Source organism: Micropterus dolomieu, linkage group LG06, assembly GCF_021292245.1.
Source record: "Micropterus dolomieu isolate WLL.071019.BEF.003 ecotype Adirondacks linkage group LG06, ASM2129224v1, whole genome shotgun sequence".
In the NCBI taxonomy this organism is placed as follows: Eukaryota; Metazoa; Chordata; class Actinopteri; order Centrarchiformes; family Centrarchidae; genus Micropterus; species Micropterus dolomieu.
In genome coordinates, this window is record NC_060155.1 from 29495696 (window position 1) to 29508517 (window position 12822).

At 46.0% G+C, this 12822-nt stretch overlaps 1 protein-coding gene across 1 annotated transcript in view; it reads right to left on the bottom strand.

Annotated features, from left to right (window-relative positions):
• lamc1 (laminin, gamma 1) overlaps positions 1-12822 on the bottom strand; it is a 73255-nt gene that overhangs the window by 19356 nt on the left and 41077 nt on the right. The window contains exons 4-12 of the mRNA XM_046051519.1: positions 9321-9487; positions 8053-8241; positions 7014-7131; positions 6127-6225; positions 3820-3956; positions 3590-3712; positions 1597-1786; positions 1378-1490; positions 1079-1300 (exon numbers count right to left, since the gene is read on the bottom strand). Of these exons, the coding sequence (XP_045907475.1) occupies positions 1079-1300; positions 1378-1490; positions 1597-1786; positions 3590-3712; positions 3820-3956; positions 6127-6225; positions 7014-7131; positions 8053-8241; positions 9321-9487 (1358 nt within the window). The remainder of the gene's footprint in view (positions 1-1078; positions 1301-1377; positions 1491-1596; positions 1787-3589; positions 3713-3819; positions 3957-6126; positions 6226-7013; positions 7132-8052; positions 8242-9320; positions 9488-12822) is intronic.

Below are 12822 nucleotides of genomic sequence, written 5' to 3' on the forward strand. Positions count from 1 at the left end.
GTAACAGAGTAAACCAGTCGGTAACCGGTCGGTAACAGAGTAAACCAGTCGGTAACAAGAGTAAACCAGTCGGTAACAAGAGTAAACCAGTCGGTAACCGGTCTGTGACACAATAAACCAGTCGGTAACAGAGTAAACCAGTCGGTAACAGAGTAAACCAGTCGGTAACAGAGTAAACCAGTCGGTAACAGCGTAAACCAGTCAGTAACCAGTCGGTAACAGAGTAAACCAGTCAGTAACAGAGTAAACCAGTCAGTAACCAGTCTGTAACACAGTAAACCAGTCTGTAACACAGTAAACCAGTCGGTGACACAGTAAAGCAGTCGGTAACTGGTCTGTAACACAATAAACCAGTCAGTAACCAGTCGGTAACACAGTAAACCAGTCGGTGACACAGTAAAGCAGTCAGTAACTGGTCTGTAACACAATAAACCAGTCAGTAACCAGTCGGTAACACAGTAAACCAGTCGGTAACTGGTCAGTAACACAGTAAACCAGTGAGTAACACAGTAAACCAGTCAGTAACTAGTCGGTAACACACTACACCAGTCGGTAATACACTACACCAGTCGGTAACCAGTGGGTAACACAGTAAACCAGTGGGTAACACAGTAAACCAATCAGTAACCAGTCAGTAACAAAGTAAACCAGTAAGAAATCAGTCGGTAACACAGTAAACCACTCACTTACCGGTCAAGAACACAATAAGCCAGTCAGTAACCAGTGTGGAACAGATTAAACCAGTCAGTAACCAGTGTGGAACAGAGTAAACCAGTCAGTAACCAGTGTGGAACAGAGTAAACCAGTCAGTAACCAGTGTGGAACAGAGTCAACCAGTCAGTAACCAGTGTGGAACAGAGTCAACCAGTCAGTAACACAGTAAACCAGTCGGTAACCAATCGATAACACAGTAAACCAGTTAGTAACTGGTCAGTAACACAGTAAACTAGTCGGTAACAGAGTAAACCAGTCAGTAACCAGTCGGTAACAGAGTAAACCAGTCGGTAGTACAGTTAAACAGTCAGTAAAACAGTAAACCAGTCGGTAAAACAGTAAACCAGTCAGTAATAAGTATTACCTGTCTCGGGGTTACAGGCGTCACTGTGTCCGTTACAGTTGCAGGCCTCACAGGGACTGAAGGCTCCAAGCTCCGGACGGGCACGCCGGTATCCCAGAGTGCAGTGCTCACAGTGCTGACCCTGGTAACCCTGAGGACAGGTGCACTGCTCGACCCAGCGGGCCGGAATACCTGGACCCCGCCTCGCTGAGACCAGGGAGAAGTCATCAAGGTAACCAGCACCTGGAGAGCACACTCGTTAGCAAACAGTGCTAAACAGTTTATATAGTGTTTGTTTTTGTGTGTGTTGTGTTACGTACTCCGCTCGCTGTAGGTGCCGCGGATCTTGATGGCGGTCAGGTTGTGGAGAAGTTTCTGGAAGTTGGAGTGGCTGATGGTCGGCCTCCAGGGGTAGTCAGTGCTGTCATGGAGCCTGAACCACAACCAGAGCACCATGTTACAAACAACAACAACAGCAGCAGCGAGCTGGTAAACAGACCATCAGACCACCTCATGTGAGAAACCCTGCTGTGTCTCACCTGAACACATAAGTCTGCATGTTCTCGTTGGGGTAGGCGTTGCCCTGGGCGATGAGTGGGACAGCCACCCTCAGGTTAGCTCCCTCCAGGACCAGGTCCTCCGCCGACAGCCGAGTGTCCCGCCGGTCGACCCGGAAATTCAGGCTCAGGTTCTGTCCGTAACTCAACATCTGGTTCCCCAGAAACTTCTCTGTGATGCACAAACACACACTGAAGGTCAGTGGTCTAGGTCTGATTCTGGAAAGACCGCTACAGGCGTGGTCATGTGGGTCATGTGATTAATTAACCCACAAGGCTGTTGGATCCAAATATGGTCATTTCCTTTGCACCAGTAACCAATCGTGAAAGTAGAGGCGGATTTAAGTTAAGCTTGAAATCTGACTGGCTAGCTTTTATTTAGCTTTCAGTTGGCTTAAATATTAGTAGGTAAATTAGTTGGATGGATTTAAAACGTGTAAAATCTTGCAATACATATATTTACAGGCTGTTTTTCCCTCATCCTGAGCCTGAAATCTAAACTTCAGCAGCTCTTACAGACACCAAACTTTCCTGTTTTACTCCTGACGATATTCTGGAGGGTGGTACAGAGGGGTTTGTTCATATATCATTCACAGCCTGAATTATAGAACATTTAATTCCCAAAAAGATGGAGAAAATAGATTTTTTTATGCCTATTGACAGTATTTTCTGATTTATGAAATAAAGAGATACATAAAAAGCTCTCTGTAAAAACGTTTGAGTCTAATGTGTCAACAAAATAATACAATAATGTTGAACCTGACTTAATCCAGTGTTCAGATTTCAGTTCTTGAAATAGATGCAAATTAGTGCATATTTAATAAGAAACTGCCTCATTTGAAAATTTAAGCATAAAACTTCAAAAAACCTGTAATAAACATTTTTTGTCTAAATCTAAGTAATCAACCAGGAAAGTTTCATGGTGATATCTATTAGTTAAATGTGTTTTCACCTATAGTGTTGCGGGGACACGCTCACTTTTGCGGGGACACAAACCTGTTTACACGCTCACTTTGCGGGGACACAAACCTGTTTACACGCTCACTTTTGCGGGGACACAAACCTGTTTACACGCTCACTTTTGCGGGGACACAAACCTGTTTACACGCTCACTTTTGCGGGGACACAAACCTGTTTACACGCTCACTTTTGCGGGGACACAAACCTGTTTACACGCTCACTTTTGCGGGGACACAAACCTGTTTACACGCTCATTTCGCGGGGACACAAACCTGTTTACACGCTCACTTTTGCGGGGACACAAACCTGTTTACACGCTCACTTTTGCGGGGACACAAACCTGTTTACACGCTCATTTCGCGGGGACACAAACCTGTTTACACGCTCACTTTTGCGGGGACACAAACCTGTTTACACGCTCACTTTTGCGGGGACACAAACCTGTTTACACGCTCATTTCGCGGGGACACAAACCTGTTTACACGCTCACTTTTGCGGGGACACAAACCTGTTTACACGCTCACTTTTGCGGGGACACAAACCTGTTTACACGCTCATTTCGCGGGGACACAAACCTGTTTACACGCTCACTTTTGCGGGGACACAAACCTGTTTACACGCTCACTTTTGCGGGGACACAAACCTGTTTACACGCTCATTTCGCGGGGACACAAACCTGTTTACACGCTCACTTTTGCGGGGACACAAACCTGTTTACACGCTCACTTTTGCGGGGACACAAACCTGTTTACACGCTCATTTCGCGGGGACACAAACCTGTTTACACGCTCACTTTTGCGGGGACACAAACCTGTTTACACGCTCACTTTTGCGGGGACACAAACCTGTTTACACGCTCATTTCGCGGGGACACAAACCTGTTTACACGCTCACTTTTGCGGGGACACAAACCTGTTTACACGCTCACTTCGCGGGGACACAAACCTGCGGTTTAAGGTTATGAAAGTAGGGGTTAGTCTCCAAGGAACAAATGTATGTGTGTGTGCGTACGTACCTGGGGCTACAAAGTACATGGGGAAGTAGTCGTCTGAGATGAGGGAGATTTCATGTCCGCTGTCGGACCACTGCACGGAGACGCTGGAGCCATCACGCTGCTGACCGGTCCAATGCTCGTCACCTGACACACACACACACACATTACAGCACTTTACAGCACACAAACACACACAGCACTGTGTGTGTGGGTAAATTATGTCCCTGCGTCCGGCCTGCAGGCGGCGTTACCTCTTTGGAAGGATGAGCTGATGGTGTGCACGCTGAAGCCTTCGGCGCTGTCGCACACAGACGAGTGCTGGAAGCAGAAGCAGGGGGTGCAGCCCTGAAGGTTGTTGGGGTCCAGGTTAAAGTAACCCAGCTTACACCTGGAGGACACAAAGACGTTAAAGCCCAGATCAGAGCAGCTCCACCCTCACCTCACGCCTTCATCGTCTAATATATGTCACAGTCTGCATTTCACCTCAGGGGTCAGATGCATGAGCGTAAATGTGCCCCTACTGCTGCAAAGTATCTGTATATCTTATAACGCCCCTCTATTTTATTTCTGTTCTTCCTTCCTGCCCTCTTCACCTAATCAAACATGAATCAGTCCCTCCAGGATTTTGCGATGTCGCAATCTCAACTATTCAACAAATCCCCTTGAATTGAGTTCTGACCCATCATCGTCGTTTCCCACAAAACGTCAGCAAACTCACTTCCTTGTTTAGAAGACGCAGCAGACTTGTGTGATACCAACGTCTCAGAAACAACAGCAAAGGGCCGTGAAGACCAGGATCCAGATCTTCTTCACCAAAGCGGGGAAACTGTTCTGCAGAATGTGCAGTATTGTGGTCGAACATAAAGGAAATCGTCTCCTGACAAACATTACATGTACATTTATTCATTTAGCTGACGTTTTTATATATATATCTATATATGTCAGAGGTCGCACGCCTCTGGAGCAACGAGGGGTTAAATGTCTTGCTCAGGAATAACAATGGTGGATGGGTCACAGTGGGGAATTGAACCCGGGTTTCTCACACCAAAGGTCTGCTCCATCACCACCCCAAACACTTTGAAAGACGTTTCGTTACGTGCGGTGAAAAATCCCGTGACAACGCATGACGGCGAGATGAGTGCCGCCAAAGGAGCAGGTCACAGCAGGATTATCACAGAGAGATTGAGAGAAACACTAAGATTCAGTAGTTTAGTACAGTTACGTACATAGTTTAGTTCATAGTTCACACAGAAAGCCTGCGTCTAACATGCTTTTAGTGTTAGCTGACAGGAACTGCCATGATGACAACATCAAGTGACAAGAAACACCTCTGCACTCTGCTCATAAAAATGACCCTCTCTCAAAAACTAAAAAAGGTGCACAGTTCAAATGACTTGTGGAGTGTTAACAACTATTTAAAAATATTTTGGATCAATATGTTTTGTGTTTATTTTGTAGAATTTTATGGGAAAACTTGCACGATTTAAAAAATAATTTTTATTTATCACACAATTTCAATACTTTTATCAATTATTATGGTATTATGGTATGGATTGACTTACATAACCTTTTAGCTGAGGTTGTACAGACTTTATGGATATGAAGCATTTGAAGATACTCCAAGAAACGACCCAATGCCCAATAGGCAAAAATACCAGAGTAGGCACTGGTGGAACCTTTGTATTGCAGAGTTCAAAGGGTTAATGATTCAACTACAATTCTATAGTTAAAATATCACATCTCCCTCTACAGCTTTCACTTATTCCCACATCCAAGGAAGGTTCAGATCCACTGGACTCGGCTGAAGTTACTAGAAGACGTTTCATCCCTCATGCGAGAAACTTCTTCAGTTCTTCCAGTGTCTTAAAGTCCAGCGGCCGTAGATTTTAACCTTCCTTGGATAACTATGACCTGGATGACTAAGAACCTTCACAGACACTAATTCCCACAATTTCATTGGAATTCTTTAGAAAAGCTGCCACAACAATCACAGAAGAGGCCCGTGAAGCTCTGGAGGGACTGTTAAACAACTGAAATCTGGACTGTAGATCTGAAAAGCCTTGAAAGTGAAGCAGCAGCTTGTGAAACTACGTCCTGCACAAACTGCTGACGCAGATTCACTCCAGTCGATCGTGTCTCGTCACAATCAGCAAACACATTTCTCTGCACCTTCTGTCACTTTTTTATTTAATAGCTAAGGATCCAAAACCCGGGCACATAAAGTGTTTCATGTTCAGACACCAGATGTCTCTTTGTCAGCCTGCAGCACATCCTCACATATAACCCATCAGAGGGTTAATTGAAAGCTGCCGACAGATGCGTGACGTCACAGGCCGAGCTCATCTGCTCAGTGTGTTTGAAACAGACGACAGCTGCGGAGCGGCTTCATGTATCCGTCGCTGAATGAGCTGCTTACGTCTGTAAAAGGACTGTTTTGTACTACCCGGACGCTGCTCCTGTCCCCACAGATGGTTTGATGTGTCTCATGACTGTTCTGTAAGTGATGTTCACTCATTCACTGTCAGAGGGTTATTATGATTGGACGAGGCGTCTGTTACCTGTCGCAGCTGAAGCCCTCCACGTGGTCTTTACAGCGACACTGTCCCGTGTTGACGTCACACTCCTGAGTGCTGCCAGAGGGCGAGCAAGAACAAGGCCTGACAGAGAGAGAGAGAGAAGGGGGGGGGTTATATCTGAGCTGGATGAACACATGATGCGTGTTCATGTCTGAATTTACAGAAACGACCAAGATGCTGCAGACAGTCATGAGTGTCAAAGTTTCTTTTGTGTTGTTGCCAGCAGGGGGCGCTCAAAGTCAGTGCCTGCAAACAGTCAGCAGCTTCACCTGAAGACCTAAAACACCACAGAAGAAAATAACTGCTGCTGAATCACAGTGTCTCTTTTTACTTTTATATCTCTGCTGCTGTTCAGTCAACAAACCTGAAGCTGCTGGAGGTGGAGCTAGGCTAACAGTTCCTGTTTCTGTTGCTGGTTGTGTGTATGAACACTGGGAGTAATGGAAAACCAGAGTCACGTTTCTCGTATGTGTGCACACACCTGCCGATTTAAGGTGATTCTGATTTAGAAACTACAATCTACAAAACTACAATCCATCTTATTGTCTGATTTTGTCAAAGAAACGTTACTTTATAGAGTTATTTAGACAACAGGGTTTTGGTACATATGCTTTGAACTATGAATGACTATGACTGACATCTGGGTCAGGTATCATGTTGTCATTAACTCCCCCTTGCAGCCACGTAGCAGCACAGAACTCCAGTCATTTTTCACTGTGTTTTAGTGCAGCTGGCTGTCTGTACCTGCAGCCACACAGAACTCCAGTCATTTTTCACTGTGTTTTAGTGCAGCTGGCTGTCTGTACCTGCAGCCACACAGAACTCCAGTCATTTTTCACTGTGTTTTAGTGCAGCTGGGCTGTCTGTACCTGCAGCCGGCCTCCGTCAGACTGTGGAATCCCGGCTGGCAGCGGTCACACTTCTCTCCGCTCACTCCTGGTTTGCATGCACACACTCCTCTGTTGTCACACTGAGGAGACTCCGAACCTGAAAACACACCCACATAAAAACACACCGGGCGTCATCAACGTTAACCTTCAACCACGTGCAAACAATCAGCTCCCCATTAACAAACCCTTACAAGGCAGAGCTGGTGTAACTGGGACTCAAACAACAGCTGGTCCACATTAACCAGCGGTTTGCTGCTAAAATACCACCAAAACCACAAAGTTCATTCCAGCGGTTTGACATGTTTTCACTTTAACTAGAGCTCATGGACACTTCTATAGAGCTGAGAGTAATTCAGGGCAGCATATCGCTGAGCGCTCGATGGGACGTTAGGAGCGAAGACGAGTTATTGCAAAGAACAAACAAAACATTTATTCTGTGCTCAGTAAATATGATGTGTTTAGAAATGAGACACGTTTCACTTCCTTCCTGGTGTGTTTGTGGGAAACTCCAACATCCGACTGGAAAGTTCATTCTTGATATTGTTAAGAGGACTTTGACTCCGTCTCTAAACATTTTGAGACAAAATGCTGATTCACTTTCTTGCTGATATTTCATGTGAGACTCAAAGTGTTTCTGTACGTTCTAGCAGCTGGTTAGCTTAGCTTAGCATAAAGGCTGGAAACTCTGTCAAAAGCTCTAAAGATCAACATGTAGGCTCTGGTTTGTGGTGTCAGGGTGTTATATTGTTATATTTCTTGGCCCGGAGCAGCATCTTTCTAGCTAGCTGTTTCCACCCGTTTCCAGTCTTTGTGCTAAGCTAAGCTAATGAGCTGCAAGTGTAAACAGCATTTCCCCCAAAATTTCACACTATTCCTTTTTCTGGAGCTTTTTCTTGCAACTGTATATTTACAGCCTGGCAGGTGGCGAATTCCACCAAGTGAACAATGAAGAAGGTCATGAGCAATTGTTGAGAGCTCTGGGTTTAGGACCCGTTTTTGTTTCCTGTCCTGAACTCACCGACGATGCTGCAGCCGCAGGGCAGGCAGCGGCCGCCGCTCTGCTCTCTGTAGTAGTTGTCGAGGCAGCGCTCGCAGTTAGGCCCGTCGGTGTTGTCGGCGCAGCCCCTGCAGTGACCTCCGTGACCCGTGGCCCGGTACAGCTCGGCATCGAAGTAACACTCGGAGCTCTTCCCGTTACAGTCGCAGGCTGAGAGAGAGGGAGAGAGAGAGGGTTAATCACAAAGCACTGGGGTCACTCTGAGCGCCGATTCTCCCGTGCTCAAGTGTTGTAGTAAGATTTTACCACATAAACTCATATTATATAGCAGTAATAAAGTAGAGGCAGTGAAGCTGTAACAGTTCTGTAAGGTCAGTCTCGTTCTAACATGTTTCCCCGAGTACTAACTGAGCTGGACGGAGTGACCAACACCGGACTGTCGGGCTAAATGAGGTGAACGTAGCTGCAGAGTGAGTTTCCTGCGCTGCTGCTGGAGGACGGATTAGCTCGACTGTGGGAGAAACACAAATATTCCCCGTTCCCCAGTTAGTCATGCATCTGCACTGCGATGTGAACGTTTAGCCGACAGGAACTACAGCTCCCACAATCCCCCAGAGACGCTCATGACTAATGCTAAGCTATGTAAAAGCCTGGGATCAGTTACTGCCAAGTTAACCGCAATCTGTTGTCTGGCTCAGGCCCGCTGATCTGACTCAGCTGCTGGTATTTTTATTATTATAACAGATGTAGTAGCTGCTAATAGTAGCAGTAGTACAAGTAGTAACAGCTGCAGAGTAACTCTGCCGTAAAGCAGCAGTAGTTGCCCTAAAGCAGCAGTAGTTGCCGTAAAGCAGCAGTAGTTGCCGTAAAGCAGTGACACAGCAGTAGTTGCAGTGACACAGCAGTAAAGGAGTAGTAGTTGCCGTAAAGCAGTGACACAGCAGTAAAGGAGTAGTAGTTGCCGTAAAGCAGCAGTAGTTGCCGTAAAGCAGTGACACAGCAGTAAAGGAGTAGTAGTTGCCGTAACGCAGTAGTAGTTGCAGTAACTCAGTAGTAGTTGCAGTGACACAGCAGTAGTCGCTGTAAAGCAGTAGTAGTCGCTGTAGCAGTAGTAGTCGCAGTAGTAGTCGCTGTAAAGCAGTAGTAGTCGCAGTAGTAGTCGCTGTAAAGCAGTAGTAGTCGCAGTAGTAGTCGCTGTAAAGCAGTAGTAGTCGCAGTAGTAGTCGCAGTAGTAGTCGCAGTAAAGCAGTAGTAGTCGCAGTAAAGAGATCCAGAGGCAGCAGACTTACGCAGACACTCGTTGGCGTTGTCGGCGGTTGCTCTCCTCCACGGCCGGTCGTTGTAGAACGGTTTGCAGACGTTGCAGTCGTCGCCGTCCGTGTCGTGTTTGCAGTTGCACACCAGGCGTCCTCGGCTGTTCTTCACACACTCACTGGCGTGGCCGTTACACTTACACCTGACGGCACAGAAACACACCTGTTACACCTGGACCTGTGACGGTCTCAGCAGATAATCAGCAGTATCACAAACCTCCGAACACTGTGACACACATGGTTTTAGTAACTCTTCAGTTTCTATCATATATCTGACATGTCCGTGAAAACATTTCCTCTCAGGTTTAACGAGGACACCAGCGGAAGCTGTTCTGTTGACACTGTCTTGGGTTCTGATGTGGTTTTTCCGCTCGGCGGCTCTGAGGGAGGGTTTTGTTAACCTTCCTCGGGGGGGAAGAGCCCCTCACCACAGGATGGGACTTGCTCAGCAGCCACCTTTGGTTATTGTCTCAGGTGTTTCTTGGCAGTGAGCTGTGGAAAAACTGATGAAGAGGCGGAAGACTGAGGCATTAAAGAGGCTGTCAACACCAGCCGCCTCCAGAAGCATGGAAACCCTGAACTGCAACAAACATAATGTACATTTATTATACATTATTGTACATTATTGTACATTGTAATGTACATTGTTTATATTTTAATAAACCACTTTTAGGCAGGACAGTAAGCTGGTTCACACTCAGCTCTCTGTGTGCAGCTGCATAGCCGTATAGAGGAGGTAATAAATAATGAATAAACATTCCTTTAGGGGAAAACTTAAAAACTCCGTGTGTGGTTCACAAGCAGCATTCAGGAATTTAATCACTGTTAGATTGTCGGCTGAGATGCTCACCACTAGTGTCTGCCTGCACAAGTAGGACTGGAAGTACAACTGGTCCTTCTTTTCTAAATGAACATCAAGTCACCAGCAATCAAAAGCTACCAGACTTTTGCCTGTAGCTTCAGTTAGCTACCAGACTGTTATCTTTAGCTTCAGTTAGCTACCACACTGTTTAAGTTAGCTACCAGACTGTTATCTTTAGCTTCAGTTAGCTACCAGACTGTTATCCTTAGCTTCAGTTAGCTACCAGACTGTTATCTTTAGCTTCAGTTAGCTACCAGACTGTTATCCTTAGCTTCAGTTAGCTACCAGACTGTTATCTTTAGCTTCAGTTAGCTACCAGACTGTTATCTTTAGCTTCAGTTAGCTACCACACTGTTATCTTTAGCTTCAGTTAGCTACCAGACTGTTATCTTTAGCTTCATATAGCTACCACACTGTTTAAGTTAGCTACCAGACTGTTATCTTTAGCTTCAGTTAGCTACCACACTGTTTAAGTTAGCTACCAGACTGTTATCCTTAGCTTCAGTTAGCTACCACACTGTTTAAGTTAGCTACCAGACTGTTATCTTTAGCTTCAGTTAGCTACCACACTGTTTAAGTCAGCTACCAGACTGATATCCTTAGCTTCAGTTAGCTACTAGACTTTTATTTTTAGCTTCAGCGGTTTTATTTTTGATTCCTCAGACTGTTATCTTTAGCTTCAGTTAGCTACCACACTGTTTAAGTTAGCTACCAGACTGATATCCTTAGCTTCAGTTAGCTACCACACTGTTTAAGTTAGCTACCAGACTGTTATCCTTAGCTTCAGTTAGCTACTAGACTTTTATTTTTAGCTTCAGCGGTTTTATTTTTGATTCCTCAGACTGTTATCTTTAGCTTCAGTTAGCTACAAGATACCTTTTCTTGAGAAAGTAAACAACTGCTTCCTGGTGAAAAATCACCCTGCAAAGTTTACTTTAAACTAAAATCTCCATGTTTGTGCTGATGATTCAACCAGGAGAGTTTGGGGTTCATCGCTTTGACTGGAGAGGGATCAGGAGTCCTGCTCTCTAAAGACAGGTGAGCTCCCAGGTGAGCAAGTTCAGGTAAACCAGGGTGGAGCCAGCAGAGGACAGGACTCCTCAGAACCCCCTCCTTAATAAAATAAAGGTTAACTTCTGCAGCTCGGGCAGGTGCTCCAGCTCAGGACTCTTCCCTCGTCTTCCGCCCGTCACGGCGGTCGGTCCGTCCCATTCCGGTTCCCCTGTAATCCAGCCCTGCCGGCCAGGAATGCCAGGAATGCTGGCTGTGTAATGGAAATCTGCTCCACATTTCAAACAGATTATAGCTGCGGAGGCCGTGCAGCGGCGGCCTGTTCAACACTCCTGTAACGCCTGTCGAAGCCTCTTTTACAGACGTGCAGGAAAAGGACTTCTTATGTGGATTCCTATGGGGGCCACAGGGAAGCGGACCACACAGTGACACATCAAGACCCGCAAAGCCACACAACCGCACTCAAGTCCGTCAGCACGGCTCCCTTTGTCTGAGCAGGTTTCATGAAGCTCAGGCTGCTGGAACTTGTTCACACTCGTATGTAAACATGAAGGCTTCTCTGAGCAGATTTGTTCCGTCATGGCACAAACTGTGACAATATGCGTCGTGTGGCTGCAAAACTGATCAAAATATGAACTAACTAACTTTTAAATGACTTTAAAAAAAAGGAACAAAGTCTACTTTAGCAGATATTAAGTGTTTTCTCGGCTCTTTACCTTCCTCCCACGGCGAAGTCAGAGATGGCGTAGTAGTAGGACTTGAGGACCTTGGGGTCGTTGAAGACCTCGTCTCCGAACGTGTTGAGCCTGTTCAGGGTCACTCTGATGTCCGTGGCCGTCACCCAGTCCTGCAAAAGACACAACAAGGACGCACCGTTAGCTCAACATGCAAACACATTTAGGAGACGCTGAGTTTTTAATTTAAAGATGGTGAAGACTCCTTCAGATGTTAAAGCTTTCTCAAAGCATTTTCATTTCTTGGTGCGAGCTTGTTTTTCACAACATTTTTAAACACATCGGCCTTTTCAGAAAGTCCCCAGTTTACTGCAGGACGAGTCAGGAGACGGTGCGACGTAAAGGAATCAGTGGAAGGCTGTTTACACCGTTAGATGGCTGAGCTGAAGCTCACTGCTGTGCTTCGGTTTCCTGAGGGGTTCAAAACTTGAGTGACTGTTTGTCTCTTGGACATGTCGCCCCGTTCTCAGCTTCTCCCAGGTTGCACCGCGGGGAGGGCTGGAGGTTAGGTTATACTCTGCAGGGAACTCGTCTTTGTTTTTCATATCGCCGGAGACGTTGTAAGAGCCGACACGCCACTTAGAGAATCCTGAGTAGAGTCCTATGGGGAAAGCCAAAGATGTCCCGCCCCTCCTGCTGGAGAGCCAATCGTCTGCTTTTTAACAGCTGAGCCGGGAAACATATTAAGCCAATAATGTAAAAGTATAAAACACTTTTTATTTTGGGGCAAAGTCCTCAAACTTGTTCAAATTTCCCTGCTGATTCCAAACACAGCAGCTTTTAAGTCCCGGTGAAAGTGCAGTTATTGTTCTCTGGTGGTCGAGAGGCGGGACCTGCCTATAAAGCCCACGATATACTTGCTTTTTAACAA